Source organism: Zophobas morio, unplaced genomic scaffold (assembly GCF_036711695.1).
Source record: "Zophobas morio isolate AGI-343-1 ecotype UQ-CSIRO unplaced genomic scaffold, CSIRO_AGI_Zmor_V1 ptg000026l, whole genome shotgun sequence".
Lineage (NCBI taxonomy): Eukaryota > Metazoa > Arthropoda > Insecta > Coleoptera > Tenebrionidae > Zophobas > Zophobas morio.
In genome coordinates this window covers 10,552,726-10,575,262 of record NW_026972131.1, presented here as the reverse complement: position 1 = coordinate 10,575,262, position 22,537 = coordinate 10,552,726, and the positions used below count along the sequence as shown (strand labels likewise).

The following is a 22,537-nucleotide window of genomic DNA, read 5'->3' as shown; positions in this document are numbered from 1 at the left end:
GGGATTAATTAAGAGGAGAAAGCGGCGGCGACTGGCAAATTGGATTAATTTTGGAAATTTTCTGAAGAGCCAATGAAGGTTAGACGCTTGATTGGACTGTACATACAAAGACTCCACAATAACAGTAAACAGTCTTGATTCTACTACCTACTTTATTTTTGAAAAATTGTTTCAAAATGTAATTTATCAATAAGTTAATTTCGCAATTTTTTTCTTATTTCCATAAAAGAAGTTTAATTTTTTGGGATACTTCACCTTTTTTATTATTATTCTGTTTATTTATTCTTAAATACACTTGATTTTTTGTAATGGAACATAAATAGTTCAACTTTTCGTCTTAAAATCTCTGCTTTGTCCTAAAACTATCACAAAATTCAAAGTTTAAGGAAAATGACAATATGTCAAAAATTTAATAGACTTTGTTGATTTTAAAATCTTCATTAAAAACTTCGAGAGAACAACTTTCAATTATATTAGAAATTAAAACATCAAATTCCCAACTGAAAATCTTCGTCGGTTTTTAAGTCAAATGGCTGAAATTATTTAAAAATTTTCGAAAAACACTTCTCGAATTTTTTGATGTGAATATTTATGAAAATTTAAATTAAAAAAAAATACAAACATATCTTAAAACGGAGAATTAGACAGATGTCACGGATCAGAAGTCGTTTTTGGTATAACTTTTCTAAAAAAAAAAAACATATTTTTCAAAAATTTTCCAAAAAATGTGAATTCTGAATCCTTTCAATGAAAAAAGGTGCTGGCCTCTAGACAATTCTTGCGCAGTCATGGATACAAACTCATATTTGATATAGATCTTCACGTAACCCTGAAAAATCGATAAACTTTTTCCAAAAAAAAAATCCAAAAATGCATTGAAACAGCTTCTATTTGAACGAAAAAACCTATAGCATATAGAGAACGTTTCGTAGATTGCAAATCGTCAGGCATTTTTTTCTTCTAAACTTCAAGTTATCTAAAAAAGTGAGGAAATTTAATTTTCCAAAAATTTCCGAAAAAATTAAACGGGCTTTTTTCCAAATTTAAAATAGTACTAGCATGTGAAGAGTTTGGTGGATATTATGAATCAGAAGTAATTTGTGCTATAATTTTTCTAAAAAACAAAAAATTGGGACCATTTTTCAAAAATTTTCCAAAAATTGAGAATTCTAGCTCTCTTTCAATGGAGTGTGTGTTAAGATATCGAGAATTCTTCCAGCATTACGGCTCCAAAGTTATATTTAGTGTAGCTCTTTACATAAATCACAAAAATCGATAAATGAAAAAAAAAAGAAAATTTTTCAAACATGTTCCAAAAAATATTAATTCTAGCTCTCTTTGGATGGAAAAAAATGGTAACATATAGAGAATTCATCGGATATCGCGAATCCAAACTTAGATTTAATACAGCTCTTGAAGACATAATCCACACAAAAAACGATATATTCGAACGAAAAAATATCTAGCTTATAGAGAATTTTTCGTAGATTGCAAATCGTGAAGCATTTTTTTCAAAATTTCTTCAAGTTATCCAAAAAATTAGGGAAAAGATTTTCAAAAAATTTCCGAAAAAAATTAAACGAGCTTTTCTCAAGTTTAAAATAGTACTGGCATGTGTAAAGTGGACATTATGAATCATAAGTGATTTTTGCTATAACTTTTGTAGAAACAAGAAAATTGAGAACATTTTTCAAAAATTTTTCAAGAAAATATGAATTATAGCTCTCTTTCAATGGAGTCTGTGCTAACAAATAGAAAATTCTTCCAACATCACGAATCCAAATTTATATTTAATGTAGCTCTTGACATAACCCACAAAAATCCATAAATTAAAAAAAAATCCAAAAATGTATTGAAACGGATTATATTCGTACGAAAAAACCTCTAACTTATAGCGAATTTTTTGTTTTTACTGCTTTTTGGAAAAAAATTCTGCCCAAAAATGAAATGGCTTTCCAAATTAAAGATAGTATTAGTATGTAGAGAGTTAGGCGGACATTACGAATTGGACGTCATTTTTGCAATAATTTTTCCAAAAACAAAAAGCTGAAGAACATTTTTTGAAAATTTTCCGAAAAAAAATTAATTCTGGCACTCTTTCAATGGAAAAAAGCGCCAACACACAAACGTCTTCGGACATCATGAATTCAAACTTATATTTAATATAGCTCATCAATAACCCAGAAAAATCGATAAACTTTATCTAAAAAAAAAAAAAGAACATTTTTCAAAAATTTTCCAAAAAATGTGAATTCTAGCTCTTTTTCATTGGAAAAAATTTTAACATACAGAGAATTCTTCCAACGTCACGAATCCAAACTTAGATTTAATGTAGCACTTGACATAGCCCACAAAAACAGATATACTTTTTTCAAAAAAAATCCAAAAATGTATTGAAACGGATGATATTCGAACGAAAAAACCTCTAGCTTATATAGAATTTTTCGTAAATTGCAAATCGTGAGACGTTTTTACTACTTTTCAAGTTACCGAAAAAAGGAAAAAAGATTTTTGGAACAAATTTTTGCACAAAAATGAAATGGCTTTGTTCCAAATTAAAGGTAGTACTAGTATGTCGAGAGTTAGGCGGACATTACGAATTGGACGTCATTTTTGCAATAATTGTTCCAAAAACAAAAAGCCGCAGAACATTTTTTAAAAATTTTCCAAAAAAAAAAATTATTCTGGCACTCTTTCAATGGAAAAAAGTGCTACCACACAAACGTCTTCGGACATCATGAATTCAAACTTATATTTAATATAGTTCTTCAATAACCTAGAAAAATCGATAAACTATTTCCAAAAAAAAAGAACATTTTTCAAAAATTTTCCAAAAAAATGTGAATTCTAGCTCTCTTTCATTGGAAAAAATTGTAACATACAGAGAATTCTTCCAACATCACCAATCCAAACTTAGATTTAATGTAGCTCTTGACATAGCCCACAAAAACAAATATACTTGTTTAAAAAAAAATCCAAAAATGTATTGAAACGGATGATATTCGAACGAAAAAACCTCCAGCTTATATAGAATTTTTCGTAGATTGCAAATCGTGAGACGTTTTTACTACTTTTCAAGTTACCGAAAAAAGGGAAAAAGATTTTTGGAAAAAATTTTTGCCCAAAAATGAAATGGCTTTGCCCCAAATTAAAGATAGTGCTAGTATGTAGAAAGTTAGGCGGACATTACGAATTGGACGTCATTTTTACAATAATTGTTCCAAAAACAAAAAGCTGAAGAACATTTTTCAAAAATTTTCCAAAAAATATCAATTCTGGTACTCTTTGAATGGAAAAAAGTGCTAAGACAGAAATTTCCTCGGACATCATGAATCCAAACTCATATTTAATGTAGCTCATCACATAACCCAGAAAAATAGATGAATTTTTTACGAAAAAAAAAAAATCCAAAAATGTATTGAAACAGCTTTTATTCGTACGAAAAAATCTGTATTTGACAGAAATTTTCGTAGATTGGATGCAAATCGTGAGGCATTGTTCTTTAAGTTGTCCAAAAAAATAAAAAGCTGAAGAACATTTTTCAAAAATGTTCCAAAAAATATCAATTTTGGCACTCTTTGAATGGAAAAAAGTACTACGACAGAAATTTCCTCGGACTCATATTTAATGTAGCTCATCGCATAACCCAGAAAAATCGGTAAACTTTTTTAAAAAAATTTCCAAAAAATATCAATTCTGGCACTCTTTGAATATAAAGTAGTGCTAAGACAGAAATTATATCGGACATCATGAATCCAAACTCATATTTAATGAGAAAAATCGGTAAACTTTTTTCAAAAATTTTCCAAAAAAGTCTGAATTCTAGCTCTCTTTCAATGAAAATAAAAGATAACATTTAGAAAATTCTTCCAACATCACGAATCTAAACTTAGATTTGATGTAGCTGTTGATAACACAAAAATCGATAAACTTAAAAAAATCCAAAAATGTCTTGAAACGTTTGGTTGAAATGTTTTTGGAAAAAATTTCTGCCGAAAAATGAAGTGGATTTTTTCCAAATTAAAGATAATACTAGTATGTAGGGAGGTAGGCGGACATTACGAATCCGAAGTCATTTTTGCCATAATAATTTTTCAAAAAACAAAAAGCTGAAGAACATTATTCAAAAATTTTCCAAAAAAATATGAATGGAAAAAGTGCTAACACATAGAGACTTCTTCGAACATCACGAATCCAAACTCATATGTAATGTAGCTGTTCACATAACCCACAAAAATCGATGAACTTTTTACGAAAAAAAAAATCCAAAAATGTATTGAAACGGCTTTTATTCGTACGAAAAAATCTGTATCTGACAGAAATTTTCGTAGATTGCATGCAAATCGTGAGACATCGTTCTTTAAGTTGTCCAAAAAATGGGGAAAATATTTTCAAAAATTTTTTGAAAAAATGAAATGGGCATTTTTCACATTTAAAATGGTACTCGCATATAATGTTATAATCTCCCAAAAAACGAGAATTCTCAGTTTTTTTCAATAACAACATTCTTGCAACATTCTTCACATAACCCACGAAAATCGACAAACTTTTTTCAAATAAAAATCCAAAAATAAATTGAAACGGACTATATTCAAACGAAAAAGTCTCCAACTTATACAGAATCTTTCGTAGTTTGCAAATCGTGAGACATTTTTACTGTACTTCTTCGAATTATTAGAAAAAGAATGAGAAGTTATTTGAAAAAATTCCTTAAAAAAATAAATCTAAAAACAAAAATATGAGAACGTTTTTATATTTTTTCAAAAATTTCCCAAAAACTGAATTTTGGACCTCTTTCAAAAAACAGTGCTAACATATATAGAATTCTTCTGAGATCACAAATTTAATCTCATATTTAATTCAGCTCGTCATATAACCCAGAAAAAATGATACTTTTTCAAAAAAAAAAAACTCAAAAAATCCAAAAACTGATGAGAACTTTCTGTAGGTTGCAAATTGTGAGTTATTTTTACTCTACTCGTCCTTTTTCAAATTATCGAAATGAGAAAGATTTTCAAAAAATGTTCAGTTAAAAAATGAAACGGGTTTTTCCACACTCCATAGTACTAGAGTAGAGGGTTAGACATTATGAATCAGAAGTCATTTTTGCTATAACTTTTCTAAAAACAAAGAATTGGAGAACGTTTTTCGAAAAATTTTCAACAAAATGTGAATTATGGCTCTCTTTCAATGGAAAAAAGTACCAGCGCATGGAGCATTTTTCCAACATCACGAATCCAATTCATTTTTAATATAGCCGATAAATTGTTTAAAAAAAAAAATCCGAAATTGTATCTTATTTTATACAAAATTGTAAGGCATTTTACTATGTACATACTTTTTCAAATTATCAAAAAACGAGGAAAGATTTTCTAAAAATTTCTCCTCCCAAAAAAAAATTTTTCTTCAGTCAAAAACAGCATGAATAGAGTTCGACGGACATTACAAATCTGAAGTCATGTTTGCTATAATTTTTCTAAAAAAATTAATTCAACTAATCCCGAGATCCAGTTTTTAAATTGTGCTGAGACTATTTAAAAATTTTCGGAAAACGGTTGTAGAATTTTTTGACTTGAATTTTTTTTTTAATTTCAAATATTCTCGACGATCTCCTGTTCAAAAACTTTGAGAAAAAAAAGATATTGAAGAAAGTTTTATCTTCAACCATTGGAAGATTGTTCTCAATTTTCGTAAGCTTCCACAGTGGTTTTTTGTTAAAATTCATAGATTAAGGAAATGTCCAAGAAAGTAAGTCTAATTTGAATCTAATTTTCTATCGGTCTTCCGGTAGTGTTCGAAAGTTAAAGAAATTTTCAACAAATTCTAAAAGTAGCACAACATAGTTTCGTAAACGTTAAAAAAATCTTTTTTTGTAATATTATACGTGATTCCGTTGTTGCTACAAAAAAAAGCTTGTGTTGCATTAATTACAATTTTTTTTGTATGGTGACGGATTCACGGTTATTAAAAATTTGGTGAGACTGTCTTCTTTCCCGCATTTCCTTCCTTCTCATGAAACATGACTTTGTAGCTTGTCCTTACCCCCTTATTCTGTCTACAGGAAGAACAGATGTGTCAATGTTCCGCTGCACCCGGCATGCAGGCATAATTACACAAAAACCCACCCTTCCACTTAAACCGTTCCTATTTACATCATGTAGAACCCAGAAAAAACATTAATCCGCTTAAAGAACCCAAACACCGATCAAATAAAACAGTTCTTCCTGCTTTCGATTCGTGAAACTTGTAACATCGAACGACGCGGGAGGTTGTTAAAGTGATTTAGTTCTCCTGCGGTGTCGGTTACACGACTTGTAAAAACCTCTACAACTGTACACCCCTTCACATTTATCTTATTACACCCAACGAATTCTCCCCGATTGATTCCGCTATAGGTCCTCCACCCAACAAAAGAACACATAAACTGCTGCGGTCACGTAATGCGCTCACCTGTCGACGGCAAAATTTACCGAATCGAACTACCACCCAGCCGAAAGCTCCCCGTAAATAAACGTATATATAAAGTAAAAGCCAAAAGTAATCTCGTACATGCGAGCGGTATTGGCAAACTCTCAACCCAATAAAAAGTCTTGCGGCAATAAATCTATACCAAGATGACGCTACTATATTTTGTTCAAACAGTCTTGATGCTTTCTGGCGCATAATTCAAGAGCGGCCGAAATTGACGTCGAAGTTATCTTTTCTTCGCGTATAACATGCCAGCAGCAGGCCGATCGATAACTCTGTAGCGTCGCTGTCTTAATTTATCATCGAAAGTCTGTGCCGGAAAGTTAAATGCCGAAAAATGCCAAGAAAAAAACGACACCTCGGCTACAAATTACTTAGCACAAATTTGCGGTGACGTCACTGCGTTTTCGGTGGGGATGACACACAAATTCGCCGTTAACTCTTCGAAAGCGGACTTTATTCGCCGGCGAAATTGTAAAATATCATCTCAGTTGGCACCCGTCATAAATTCCGCTACGCAATCCCCAGTCGTCACCTCGATGTTCCCTTGATTGTGATGGAAACCCTTGTCCTACTTTTCCGTTCGGTTTGGTTTCCCGTTTCCCGGTCGATTTAACTCTCGAACATCTTCTAGAGGTGCCACCATAACTGCTGTTTACATCGGCGGCCATCCATTATCTTTCGTATCAATGGGAGGCGTCGATCTACTGTGTATGATGTATATTCATGATCCTGCGGCCGAACAGCCACTGAACCCTGGCGCCGCCGGGTCACGACACAGGCGTCGCGACGCTTGCAAGGGATACTACGCCTCGTGGAGGTTAATGCCGCCGGTACGTGCACTTTCGAAAGGAAAAGTGGCGTTCATTGAATGAGTCCAGACGCTGTAGCGGCGGGTTATGGAAATGCGACTCACGTGGGGAGAATTAAGTGAGGATTTTTGACTAGACGGAGGAATATCGGGATTTTTAGTTGATTGTGTGTTCTGATTTTCGGGATATTGGAAGGTAAGATTTTGACATTAACTGTGCCCAAGTCGCTTTTGTCAACTGCTATATTTTGATATGGTCTAGGAAGGTCGAATTTCCGTCCATTTTTGACATCTTGTAAATTTGGAATGATTTTTTTTTTACGTAATTTGTAAATAATAAGCCTGTTATTTTTAATTCCTGGGAAGTACACTAATCGAGTCCATCCGGCGACTTGCCACTTTCATGTTTTTGCGACGTTTCACGACCAAATTTACCTCTGCACTTGTGGTGTATGAATCCGTGTTGAGTTTTCACCGTAAACATCCAGATTTTGGGAAACAAAGTCAAAATTATACAACATTTTGTAATTTAACTTTGAAACTACAAAACCGAACTCTCTGAAATTTTGTAAACGTTGTAAGGTTAATGTAAATTCTTAATCAAAATTTATTCTTCCGAAAAATTGGTGACGTCATCTCAATTTTTCGTTTCTCCATTTTCTTTATTTTTTTAATATTTCAAAATTCTTCTTTTTTTCAACATTCATCCTCATAAGTTTGTTGGCGAAACGGTGAACATCTTAATTTTCAAATTTTCCAATTTCCCGACTTTTCGTTTCTTTATTTTTTCATTTTCCAGATTTTTTAATTTCCATTTGCCAAAATCAGTCTTATCTTACCAAGTACTAGCGCCGCCCACCCACCCTTTGCTTTCTTGAGGATATATCATCTGCTAAAATCAGTCTTATCTTATCAAGTACCAAGTGCCCCGCCCACCCACCCTTTACTTTTTTAGAGGATATTTCATTTGCCAAAATCAGTCTTATCTTACCAAGTACTAGGTGCCCCGCCCACCCACCCTATACTTTCTTAGAGGATATTCCATTTGCCAAAATCAGTCTTATCTTACGAAATACTAGCCCCGCCCACCCACCCTTTACTTTCTTAGAAGGTATGGCATTTGCCAAAATCAGTCTTAACTTATCACAGTTTTTCGTTTTTTCATTTCCTTTATTTTTTCGATGGTTATTTAGAGTTTATAATTTTTCGTTTATTCAGTTTTTCAATTTTTCCATGTTGCAATTTTTGGATTTCCAGTTATCCAATTTTCCGATTTCTTTAAATTTCAATATTTCAATATTTCGATTTTACAATAAGTAAATTTTTCGTTTTTTCGAGTTTGTACTTTTCCAATTTTTAAGTTTCTCAATTTATAATCTTTCGATTTTTAAATTTTTGTTTTTTTTTATTTTTTGTTTTTAGTTTTCCATTTTATACTTTTTCGTTTTCTCATTTTTAATATTTCAATTTTACAATTTTTTCATTTTTTTGATACGAAAAGTTGAAAAATTGAAAAATCTAAAAAGTGAAGTCGAAAAACTGCAAAAACGAGAAATTGAAACATAGAAAATCTAAAAATTGGAGAACTTAAAATCGAACAAAAAATAATGAATCGAAAATTTGGAAAAAAGAAAAAAGGAATCGAATCGAAAAATTATAGGATCGTCAAAATTGCAAAGTCGAAAAATTGGAACATTGAAATATCGAAAAATTGAAAAAATAAAATTCGAAAAATTGAAAATGGTCTAAATGAAAAAATTATAAAATCGTAAAATTGAAATAATGATAAATTTTAAAAATTATAATTATTATTACATACTTAAGGTGACACTAGAAAAATTGCAAATCAAATTGAAAAACCGAGAAATTAAAAAATCTAAAAGTTAAAAAATCGAAAAATTGAAAAAATGTATATAAAATCATAGCATTGGAAAAATAAAGAACATAAAAAACCCAAACGAAAAATTGAAACGTTAAAATCGAAAACTTGAAAAATCGAAAAATGAAAAAATTATAAAATCCAATATTCTAAAAGTTATTATCATTACATATTTAAAATGAAAACTGGAAAACTGGCAAATCAAAAATCGAGGAAACGAAAAATTGAAAAATCATGTAACTGAAAACTCTACCACTGAAAAAACGGAAAATTAAAAATTCCAAAATTGAAAAACTCAAAACAGAAAAATTAAAAACAATATGTTGAAAAAAAAGTATAAAATCAGAACACTGAAAACCCGAAAATTTGTAAAAATGAAGAAAATAAAAACCGAAAGAAAACCTGCAAATAAAAAAATTGAAAACATGAAAAAATGAAAAATTGAACTTTGAAAACTCGTGAAATTGCAAAAATTGGAAAATCGAAAAACTGAAAAATTAAAAATGAAAAGGTAAAATAAATTTGGTATAATTGTAGGAATAAAAAAATTGGAAAAACCAAAAATGATAAATTGGAACATTTAAAATCGAAAATTTGTCAAAATAAAGAAAATGAAAAAACGAAACGAAAAATTGCAAACTTTGAAGAAATGAAAAATTGGAGAATCGAAAAATTGAAGAGTGAAGAAATTTTAAATCGGAAAATTGCAAAGTCGAAAAAGTGAAGAACCGACAAAATGAAAAATCGCAAATCGGAAAATTAAAGAAACTAAAAACTGAAAAATCAAAAGTGAAAAAAGAAATTATAAAATTGAAACATTGAAAAATGGAATAATTGAAAAAAACACGAAAATAAACCGAAACGAAAACTTCAAAAGTTGGAAAACTGAAAAATTGAAAAATTTAAACGTAAAAACTCGAAAAATTGAAGAGAAAAAAATGAGAAATTGAAAAGTTGTTATCGAAAAATCTAAAAGTTGTGAAGTCCAATATTTGAGAAATAAAAAAATTTTAAAATCGTAAAATTGAAAAACTGAAATATTTTAAAAGTTATTATTATTACATATTTAAATTGAAAACTAGAAAAATTGCAAATCAAAAATTGAAGAACGAAAAATTGAAAAATCATGAAATTAAAAAATCTATCACTGAAAAAATATAAAATTAAAAGTTCTAAAATTCAAAAATTCAAAGCATAGAAATTACAAAAATTCACGTTGAAAAAAAAAGTATAAACTCAGAACATTGAAAAACCGAAAAATTGTCTAAAATAAAGAAAATAATCCGAAATGGAAAATTGCAAATAGAAAAATTTAAGACATGAAAAACTGAAAAATTAAACGTTGAAAACTCATGTAAATGCAAATCGAAAATATCCAAAAGTTGGAAAATCGACAAACTGAAAAACTAAAAATGAAAACTCGAAGAGTTGTAAAATTTAAGGAACAAAAAAATGAAAAATCTAAAATTTGTGAAAATAAAGAAAATAAGAAACCAAAACGAAAAATTGCAAATCGAAAATTGGAAGAAATGAAAAATTGAAGAATCGAAAAATTGAAAAATTAAAATCGAAAAATGAAAAAGTAATGAAAACTTGAAAACTTGCAAATCAAAAATTCAAGAACCGAAAAATTGAAAAATCATGAAAGTGAAAAATCTCTCATTGAAAAGATGGAAAATTATAAATTCCAAAAATTGCAAAAATTCATGTCGAAAAAAAAAGTATCAAATCAGATCATTGAAATGAAAAATTGCAAATAAGAAAATTAAGACATGAAAAACTGAAAAATTATAAGTTGAAAACTTGTGAAATTCCAAATCGAAAATATCCAAAAGTTGTAAAATCAGCAAATTGAAAAATTGAAAATGAAAATTCGAAGAGTTGCAAATCATACAATTGAAGGAACAAAAAAATAAAAAATCGAAAAATTGAAGAAACGGAAAAATGAAAAAACTGAAATGCGAAAAACCAAAAATTATCAAATCGGAATACTAAAACATTGAAAATTTTAGAAAATAAAGAAAATGAGAAACCGAAACGAAAAATTGCAAATCGAAATTTTGAAGAAAGCCGAAAAAATTAAAAGTGAAAAAAACAAGAAATTATAAAATCGAAATATTGAAAAATGGAAACGTAAAAACTCGAAAAATTGAACAGACAAAAAAATGAATAATCGAAGCAATGAAAAATTAGAGTCAAAAGAGCAGCGGGAGTGTGATTCATGCCACTGGTTTTTCCTTCATAGAGGTTATCAGAAAGCAAAAATCGCAAACAATTTTTTTAATTTTTCAAACAAACTTCCGACCAATTTTTTAGCCCTGTCCTATCCCGAGCATTTAGTGTGATTTACTGTGTAGTGGGCGGTCTGTAGCGTCTTAATTCCGAAATCCTGTACCACTTTTAATGTACTGGAAAAGTTTTATCAGCCTCGGCCCTTCAGCTTTCCCACTACGGTTCAATAAATCACGCCCTCCCATCATCCCGACCCGACTTAATTCATAGTTTTTTCCCCGAAAAAGTCGATACCCGTGCGTTTTTCCTTTGCATGGTAGTATTTTACCCCGCGTCGGACATATCTTAGCGTCGGCGGACATAAAACGTCGCTTTAATTTAATATTTACCAACAAAAATCCCAAACATTCCTCACAGCGACATAACACCGCAGAATATAAATTACAATAATTAACCGCGGTACACAAATTACATTAATTAAGATAAATGAACGGCGAAAGAATTCAAGAGCGGCGTGACTTCCACCCTTTGCCACTATTAGTATATGAGATAAGGAGAGTGGTTTCGGGCAAATGAGAGCGCCGCGGTGTCCTCCCCTGATTGAAATAGCTCGGCGAAAGTTGGCTAATTGTGACAAATGAAGCTGCGCGTCGCCAATCGATACCGAATTTTGATTAAAATATTACGGAATTCGTGCCTAATAACAACAGTTGGAAGTGGACGCAATTTGGGGCAATAAATTATGTAACAGATGTAACCTGGAAATTTCTGGTTATCAGAAATATTCGAACCTGTGTTCTTTCAGCACGCAAGTCGTAAAGTGGAAGGGTGAATTTTTTCTGTAAACTTAAGCAACGGCTAATTTTTACGGAATTATTTATGGGCATGTGTCACCTGAGGGAAAAATTTGACACGCAGATGCGGATTTTATTAATGACGCTGGGTTCGGGGGAGCTTTGTGGAAATCGATAAAGATGTTATGGAAGTTGGTACTTTTTTAATAATGCTTTTTGTGAAAAATGTAAGCACTTCAAAACTTTTTTATATCTGTAACTATGATACAATTTGGAGTCATTTGACGCATTTTTTTTATGCTTATTTGCTTCTTTTTTCAATTTTATGCATATTGAAACTTATATGGTTGTTTAATGCTTTTTTCGACGAATATGAGTTTTAATGCATATTTTGTTCAAATGCCGGCCTTGTCGGGATGACAAATACTTGTTGGTTAGCCGTATCGTATCGTATGCATTTTACCTGGACTTGACCATTGAAGTACACTTACTCAAGACCTTTTCTGTGAATAGATTCCGGTCGTTTGGGTAATAAAATTTTATTATAGGATTGGAAAAATACTCTATAGATTTTATGACTTTAAATCCTTACTTCCGTTGATAATGAATTAAAGCTTTTAACCAGATGTTCTTTTTCGGTATTTTCCGGGAAGACCGTTGAAAATTTTCTAGAAAAAAGGATTATTGTACCCAACAACCTACCTTAAAATTTTTCTAATGGAAACTTTTAAGTAAATGAACCGTTTATTTCACAACCATCAGTCTATCGCATCTGTCGTAGTACAGTGTTATACGTGGTTCTCCCTTGTTACATGTTGAGTTCTTTTTGGTAGTATTACTAATATTTTAAAAGAATGCCGAAAGTAAAATCGACGCCGGATGAGTGGATAAGGGATTTTCCAGAATCTTAAATGAAAATTTCCCTAGTCGAGGGTATATAGTAAGTTTGAAAATGTTAGATAAAACAAATGGCAATACGATTACCAGATTTGTAAATGACAGTCTTACGTCACTATTTTTGCCAAATAAAATAAAAGAAAATGAAAAATTTTTTGACCAGACTTTTTTCTAAAAAAATGTTGCTGGATGACATCACCATAGGGGAAGCGATAAGTATAGCAATTTAGATACATAGAGTGCGATAATAAACAAATGACAGACAGACGGAAGCGATGGACCTACTATTTCGTGTCCTAGGAGTCGTAAAAGTCATGAAAACAGGAAAATAGCCGTTCGTCAGCAATATTTCTTTACTTTCGGCAAGCAAAACTACTAAATTCAAGAAAACTTGTGATTTACGATAAAAATAAAACTTTATGGCAATACATTCAGAGTGACGAAGTCTTTGTCATAAATTGCGTAAGATGCAGTGTAAGTGGATTTCATCCTGTGCCAACTCCACTTGGCTCTTTGAACCGCCGCTTTTAAAATCAGATTTTTGCTCAAAGTTAAACATTGCTGAGTAATCTCGTGGTAAGCACGTCGCTATTTCTGCCGCTTCCACACGACAATGGATAAATCGGTGGAAAAGGTCACATATTCTTCACGTTCGAAGGGAGTGTAGAAATAATAATACTTGTAATTAAATTAGCTCGTTTCGATCTTCATTTTGGATTATTTATCTCTTTGTCCGAGTGGAGTATGCTCATGATCTCGCCTGAATGCTTCTCTCAAACTGCATTAATTAACGTCTCAGTCTTCTCCAAACGTAATTTAATTTCTCGCGTCTGTAAAGTTTAATGGAATCTTCCCGAAGTACGGTAACCGCCGGCAAACATTTCTGTTATAGATTACCCACCACAATAAAACAAAGCCCGCCTGTTCGAATCCGTTCTCGAAACAATGTCGCATTCATCGTACTTTCACTTTTTCAATCGACTCTCTACTAATTTTGATTCCGTTAATTATCATTTAATTAAATTCGAAGCCGTTGAAGACAACGACCGAAATGTAACGAACTCGACGCGCACGTAAAATCTTAAATTACACCTCCCGGAACAACCCCGAGCCGGGGCATCAGCTGGAACTTCACACTTTCATTTCCCGTCTCGCGGGGTGAACTCATTAGAACACAATCGGCGTAATCGCCGAAATATTGACTCGACTTGATCCGGGCGATTTTTTGAGTTTTTGTCTAGCGTCGGCCTGCTCGAGACGGCAATAACGAATGGGGGCGCGTCTGGCTCAGTTGGTAACAGAGATTTCCCAGCGGAATGGCAGCTCTTAAATCTTGAGTAATAGTCGTTTCATCTGCAGGGCCAGTGTTTTAAATAAGCATCGCGCTCTTCCGACCAATTAACCCAGGCTAGAGTAAAGAGCAGGAGATGCGCCGCAGATCGCATTGTTGGCAGCGGTACTAATGCTTTCGTTCATTATTCATAAGTTCCGGGCACGGCGCATTTCATAATTCAGGAGGTTTATGAGCGGATAGCGGCGGACGGGAAAGTCGACGCTGCGGCCGCGGACGTGGACGAGGCGAAGTCGAGGCCTCCGCGGTGATGTGTAGACAGCGGATTTATAAGCACAAAAAAATTAAGAATAAGCGCTTAAGGGGACTCGCTTGACGAGGTATAACATTTTTTTGGTTTTTTGTATGAAAAAATGATATATCGTACACCAAACTGCAGCTTTTTTCATATTCTAGAGCGCATTTTCAATCAATTAAAAAAATATGGCTGAGAAATATCGTAAAAAAAGCACCATTGTATGTTTTCTTTTCAAGTTTTTTAAGTCATAACCATCATAGAATCGCTTGAAAATTCGCATATGGATAAAACATCACTTTTTACAGGGCGCAGAGTCATTAAATGTTTGTTAGTGGTACAATTTGTTTAAATAATAATGTGTTTATTAAAATCAAAATATACAACAAATTAATGCAAAATACGTCGAATAATTTTAACAGGAATATCAGAGGAAAATTAATGATCTATTGGTTAGCAGAGTTTTTAACAAAAACTAACAATTATTGAAAACAATGGGTATCAATTCGACAGAATTTGAGCCGTTGGTTCAGTACTTTGCCGATAGGAGCCCCACTAAAATTTACGGAGGCGACTTTCCAGGTAAAACCCTTATCGCCTGCTCTACCATAAGCTGATTGTTAACGTTCTCGGCTGATTTTTCTAACTCATGGCAAGGAACTCAGTTTTATAATAAGCCGCCAGGACCGGCCGTAGTAATCTATTGTTAAGGAAATTAACTTTTACGCAATGAGGTACTATTATAAAACCAAATTAAAACTGGGGAACTATAATATTTTTACTCCACTCAGGATCCTGAATTCAATACACATGATTACTAAAAAATCGTTGTAATATTATTGTTAATATATATTTTGCTTTGTTAATTAATAAAACTAATAAACATATTTATAATAATAATAAAAAATATATAAAATACAGCTTTTGTTTAACACGTATAAGTAGCTAAGTGTATCTACTACTTATCCCAAAAAGGAGGTGTTTTAAAACAGCTCTACGTCCAGTAACTTCTCCCTTCATTGTTTACTCAAAAAAAGTGCTCGTATATGTTTTCATTTGCCGAGAGATCATTTTCAAAATATATTTATAGTAAAAATATGCAAGTCTTGGTGATGAAAAATGTACTCCTAATAAATTATTAAAGTACATTAAAAAAATAGAAGCAAATTTTATTTATTTTAAAAAAATCTCTCGCAAAGGCAGGTTCCTCTTTCTTCTTGAATCAATTATTTCGGGCAATAATACGCCAAAGTAAAATCTGCCAAGTTTATCTGCCATCTTTTTACATATATTTCTTCGCCTTTATACATTTTTTCTATATTTATTCCTTTGGGTGTCCACACAACAAAATAAACTTGTGAAATATCCGTAACAAGCATTTGTCCCTGGACTTGAAAGTAGTAATCATGATTTTTTTTTACTTTCAATTCTCTGTCTGTTAATGTATGTACAAAATTTGATTTTTTTTTTCTAACCGCTTCTTCAGGAGACAAATTTTGCGATTTTGAAGGGCATTTAATTTCGACTAATGCACTCCTATCCTCTAGAACCCTGTCTGGACCAGCAGCCAAGTAAGGAAATTGTTTTGAAATAAACAAGCCACACCGTTCAGTTTTTATATTTTTATTTATTTCAAAACACTTGACAGCTTTTTCCTCACTTTGCTGTCCATAGTATGTATGACTATTACCTCTAAATGTACTGTAAAACAGAGACTCCACAGTTTTAGCTATTGCTGTAGTCGGTCTAAGTTTGTAAATACGTCCAAAATTTGAAGCCGTAACCCAAATTTCTCTTTCTTTTGCCCAAATGTGCCTGTTGTCTAGTGTCTATTTCAATTTGGTCAGAGATAATTTTCTCAAAAAAACCTTTTGGCTGTCACAAATGTTTCTACATCCATGATAGGATTTTCTAAAAAATATTTAAACCATAATCGCAGTCGGGACCAGCATACGTACATTTTTTTACGAATACTTTGTTGAAGACGAGCTTGTTTTATAGACGAACAATATTTTTTTGTTATTAAACCAGGACCATTTTAATCACAATATATTTACTTATCCCCTCTAAAAAATTGATGACGTCACCTTAAAATTTTGCTGAATAAATCCTATCTAAATTGTATAAATATGATGAGTCTCTTCTTGTGATTTATCATTCCATTCATGTTTTTGGATATGCATATACAGGGTGACTCAAAAAATTTAATGAAAGCGCAAATTTATTTTATTGATTTAATCAGGACCTACAAAACCGAATGCTTTGAAATCTAATGTGAAAAAAAAAACATAATAGGCATGCAGTCGTCACGTTTCCGATAGCGAGGGAAGTACTGTCTAAACTCTTTAGACCAATTTTTTTGATTTTCCCATTTTTTCATTTCTCAATTTTTCAATGTTTCAGTTTGGGTTTTTTTCACTGTTTCGATTCTTTAATTTTCCTTCCATTTTTAGGTTTTTCAATATTTCAGCTTTGGAATTTTGCAATATTTCGTTTCTTTAATTTTTCAAATTTTTGACATTGTGTTTTCTCGGTTTTTAAATTTTTCGATATTCTAATTTTTCAGTTTTTAAAGTTTTAGGTTTTTAGATTTCTCACTATCTCGACTTTTCGATTTTTGAGTTTCATGATTTTTCAATTTTTCGAAATTTTAAATTTTAGATTTTTTGGTCTCGATCATTCAATTTTCTGAGTTTTCAGGCTTAGATTTTTTTTGTTGCTCAATTCTTGGATTTTTAAAATGTTTGTTTTTTAAGTTTTCCTATTTATCAACTTACTGGGATTTCAATGTTTTGATTTTTTGATTGTCCAATTTCTCGATTTTTTGAATTTTAGTTTTTGATACGATTTTTTTTTTAAATTTTCAGTTTTTTAATTTACTAACTTTTACGATTTTTAAATTTTTTTATTTTTCAGTTTTCAATTTTTGACGTTTCTAAATTTTTCGATTAACTGATTTTTTGATTTTCCCATTTCTCTATTTCTTGATTTTTCAATTCTTTCTTCATTTGTGATTTTTCAATTTTTCGATTTCTGGATTTTTCAATGTTTCAGTTTTGTATTTTTTCACTTTTCCGATTCTTCAATTTTCTTTCCATTTTTCAGTTTTTCAAGATTTCAGTTTTGAATTTTTTCACTTTTTCAATTTTTCAATTTTCCTTCCATTTTTCAATTTTTCAGTATTTCAGTTCTGCGATTTTGCAATGTTTCGGTTCTTCAATTTTTCCATTTTTTGATGTTTCGATTTCTCGATAGGTATTTTAATTTTTCAATTTTTAAGTTCTAGATTTTCCGTTAATTTTTTTGTTTTCCTTGATGCTTTGATTTCTCGATTATTCGATTTTTCAAGTTCTCGGTTTATATTTTTTGGTTTTCCAATTCTTCGATTTTTAAATTGTTTAATTTTTAGATTGTTCAATTTCTCGATTTATAGATTTTTCAATTTTTCGGTTTACCGATTTTTTTCATTTAAAATGTTTCAATTTTTCAATTATTAAGTTTTCGAAAACTACCATACATACAAAAATTCACGTTGAAAAAAAAGTGTAAAATCAGAACATTGAAAAACCAGAAAATTGCCAAAAGGAAAGAAAACAAAAAACCGAAATGAAATAGAAAAATTGCAGACACGAAAAACTGAGAAAACTAAAATTGCTATCGAAAATATCCAAAAGTTGGAAAGTCGAAAAACAAAAAAATTGACAATGAAAACTCGAAGAGTTGCATATCGTAGAATTAAAGGAACAAGAAAATGAAAAATCGACAAAACTGAAATTGGACAAACCAAAAATTATAAAATCGGAACATTCAAAAATTGAAAATTTGTGAAAATAAAGAAAATGAAAAATTCCAAATCGAAAATTGGGAGAAATGAAAAATTGAAGAATCAAAAAACTGAAAAATTAAAAATTATCTTATCTTAGCAGGTACTAGCCCCGCCCACCCGCCCTTTATTTTCTTGGAGGACTAGTAGCTGCTAAGATAAGACCGATTTTTACTAATGAGATCCCTCTAAGAAAATAGAGGGTGGGTGGGCGGGGCTCGTACCTGTCAAGATAAAACTGCCTTTGGTAGATGACATATCTTCTAAGAAAAGAGAGGGTGAGTGGGTGGGGCTAGTGCCTGCTAAGAAAAGACAGATTTTTGCAAATAAAATATCCTCTAAGAAAAGAGGGGGTGGGTGGGTGGGGCTAGTCATTGGTAAAATAACACTGATTTTAGCAAATCAAATATCCTCTAAGAAAAGAGAGGGCGGGTGGGCGGGGCTAGTACCTGCTAAGATGAAAGTGATTTTAGCAAATGATGTATCCGCTAAAAAATGTAATTAAATTATTATAAAAACGAAACTAGAGGCTCCAAAGCACTTTCAAATTCTTTCGAAGCAGGAATACCCAGAACCACTGCCAGCTATATATGTTGTGAAAAGAAGTCTACCCATATTAAAATAAAAAGGCAAAGTGTAGGCCCGCCCACCCGCCCTATCTCAATTGTGATGATTTTTTTTATTCGCTGTAAACTAAGAGGGCGGAGGTTAACTGCAAAATATGTATTTCTTTACAAGAAATTAATAAAATGTCTTTTAATATTTTGCCTTTTTTTTAATGTACACAGTATTCTTTGAATAACATAATATTTAAAAACATTCTTTTAATTTCTTGTTGAGAAATAAGGATTTTGCAGTTAAACTTCCCCCTCTTGGCTCACGACGAATAAAAAAATCATCACAATTGAGATAGGGCGGGTGGGCGGGGCTACATTTTATTATAGAAACCCTATCATCCGGCGGGTCGTGCTTAAAACCCCAAGATTGTTTTAAATTTTCAAAAAAAAAACGGTCCCAAAGTTAACTCAAAAACATTTTAGGTCAGAAGTTTCCAAAAATTGAACACCCAAAATTGTTTTAAATAATTTACAAAAAAAAAAATATCCATGGGCTCCCAAAATAATACACCAATACACACCAAAAGCTTAAAAGCTTTTTTCAAGTTTATCCAGCAACAAAACACCTGATTCCGTTAAATTTATCCGAAAATAAAACACCAAAGAACCTGAAATTAACTGCGAACATTTTAAACGTAGGGTTTTGAAAACTTTCGACAATTTTTGATACGTCAAACACTTTTAACTCGGTAGAATCTCATTTGTGAAATACAGAAATTTTAGCTCTTAACCATTTACTCCATCTTCTGGGATCCCATAAGGACCGAAGTTAGGATCCTTGTTGTTTTTGCTCTTTATTAACGATCTTCCTGTGAATGATTGTTACTATCTTCAGTTTTGTATTATTACTAAGAACAATTCCATCTTCTGTTCGATGCTTACACCAGCGGCGTCGCAATGCACCAACTTCTCCAACTCCATCTGTTCGGTAAACACAGTATAACTCCTCCAAAATCAACACTGCCATGAAACTGGCCGGCCATTGGTCCATCGATACACAAATTCGCTCCCCCTGTACCATCCCGACTTCCTTCTTTTATTCCCCATTAAGATTTAATTCGCCATCGGGAGTGTTTTCGTCGTGCGACATGGCAACGGCGCAATAAAATAAAACGACTCAGATCCCCGAGATTTGGCAAAATTCCCGATTTTCCAAACACATAACCTAGAAAAAGAGGGTTGGAGGATATATATGCAGTAAAACCGCGTCGTCGATCTGCGACCTATTTCCACCATATCGTAATAGAAGAAGAGTCCATAAAGCGGATTAAGAGGAGCCTGTGCGTGCGGTGGCTGTCGTTTGGCCGATTTCGGCTTCCGGCATGGTAATTCTGAACCGGGCCGGCGCTAATAAACTTTAACAAGCGACGCCATGGACGCGGACGTCGCGTTCTGATTGCTCCTCTGGCATTTGAGAAGTGTCATGTCGGATTTTTATGGGATGGCCCGACTCCTCATCAAGTGGGTATCCTGCTGTAAAATCTACCTTCGTAGGGACTTTATTAAGGTGTTAAACCTGATGAAGTTTTAAATTAAATTTCACTTCGAACGACAAAAAATATCGAGCCATTAGGCCGGTTTTTGCCGGCTGCCAAACGCGGCTTTAATTGGTCTAGTCAGTAACAGGAGGTACATTTAATAACAAACGTAGACGCTTTTTTCGACCAGGGGTGGTAAACGCTATACGAGCATGGTCGACCGGGTTGGACCCCGTTAACTGACCATTATCTAACGCATTCGTTTTATTTACGGCTTCGAAATTTTGTAAATATTCATACAGTGAGGGATTAATAGCAATTAGGGATGACCACATTTTGGTGTATTGTAGTCGGGTAACCCTCGATGTGGGGACTGCCCCTCGCGCAATGTCAATTCCAGAATTAAAAGGTTCCGAGGGATACATGTTTAATGTCGAACGAGTCTAAGTTTACAAGGAATGGAAATTAAATCGGGAATTTGGGACGTTTGTCGAGAGATTGAGATAACAAGTGGTTTTTTGTTGAAACTGGAAAGTTGCATTTATTATGCAGGTGGAGGTGGCAAATTAGATGTTAATTAAATAAAAGTCGAATTCTGTACAGCGAGAGCGGTGAATCTTTTTAATAATGGATAGCAGACGTTGGTCAATATTGATGAAACATGGAGATCTTTGAACTCTACACTGATATTTCAGACGTTGAATAAGGCATGATGTTTACTTATATAAGCGGCGATTGTAGTCTCGCTCTATCCATATACGTTAAAAAACCTGAAAAACGGAGTGTGGTTTGTGTTCAACTCAATTATTAACCCCGCCCACCCACCCTCTCTTTTTTTTAGCCGATGTATCATCAAAATTACGTTTTTTCGTATTCTACTTCATAAAGATTTTTTTTATTATGTTTTGGAGACTGATGAAAAATCGCTCATTACTGCGTGTCCGCTCACGCTAAAAATCACCAGTAGTATCCGTAGTAAATAGTAAGTCTTCGGCGCCTGCGCCGCTCTCCTCAAGAGGGGTTCTCCGCTAGCGGCACATTCGTTCAGCCACCGCTCATCCAGAGGGTGTTTTCCGCGCTCGTGCGACCGTTGCGACTTGAAACCAACAAACTTTCACTTTTTTATAGTTGGCGGTTCGCCGCCCCCAGGTGCCATCACATGGTCTTCCATATGGACAACCCCCGTTTTCCGTGTGTCTGTCCGCGAGTGCTCGCATGATGCAGGGTCGTTCCATAATTGTATATTTATGCGTTGATACATTTTAATGAGTGAGACTTAGTTTTCCCCGATGACCAATAAATTTCGGTGATAGTGGTGTGGATACGGTTTGATTAAGACTAGGGGTTTTGGTGGTGGAGGCTTCCGCGGAAAAGACAGTCGGCGCTCATGAATGGGATCCACTTTAACTAAATCCAGTCGTGTAAGTTTTACAAAAACTAGATTAGTTTGGTGCGATTTGGTGGATGCGCCGGGATAATACCCACAAAAATTCCACGTAAAGTTCGAATTTCGCCCTCGCATAATTTTTCTCCCATTTCGTGAAACTTGATGAATTAAACACACCCTTCGCGCGTTGTGCACGAAACAATTCGTAATTAATGAACGCGATAATGCTCGCAGTCGCACAAAAGAGCACAGACAGAGAGTCCCTTTTGTCGCGCGTCCTCGATTAAAGCGAATTAAATTCGTGGCGTTTGTCTTCGGAGAGAGCGTCTAGACATCGGGCCATATCTATTAAAAATGACGACCAGAAGTGGAGATTTTACGCGTGTGGCAAGCAAGGGTGAAAGCGACGACAAAAGCAGACAAAGGGTGCTAATCGATAGAGACGTGCCTCCCTTGACGCTCATTGATTTTAAACCTGGGACTGACGTTAAATAAAGGACGCTATTCGATAACCTGTCTTACAGATGAGCTTATTTATGATGCTGACGTTTTCTGGAAACGTACG

General features: G+C 32.9%; 1 protein-coding gene across 6 annotated transcripts in view; it reads left to right on the top strand.

Moving 5' to 3' along the window:
- The window catches only part of LOC135136678 (uncharacterized protein), a 190,349-nt gene that overhangs the window by 75,249 nt on the left and 92,563 nt on the right, over nucleotides 1-22,537 (top strand). The window contains exon 1 of one of the 6 annotated variants that reach the window (XM_064066085.1): nucleotides 21,696-22,006. The exons of the other annotated variants lie outside the window; for them this stretch is intronic. Coding sequence (XP_063922155.1) covers nucleotides 21,977-22,006 — 30 coding nt within the window. The 5' untranslated portion in view covers nucleotides 21,696-21,976. Of the gene's footprint in view, nucleotides 1-21,695; nucleotides 22,007-22,537 lie in introns of those variants that run through there. 6 annotated transcript variants of the gene reach the window in all.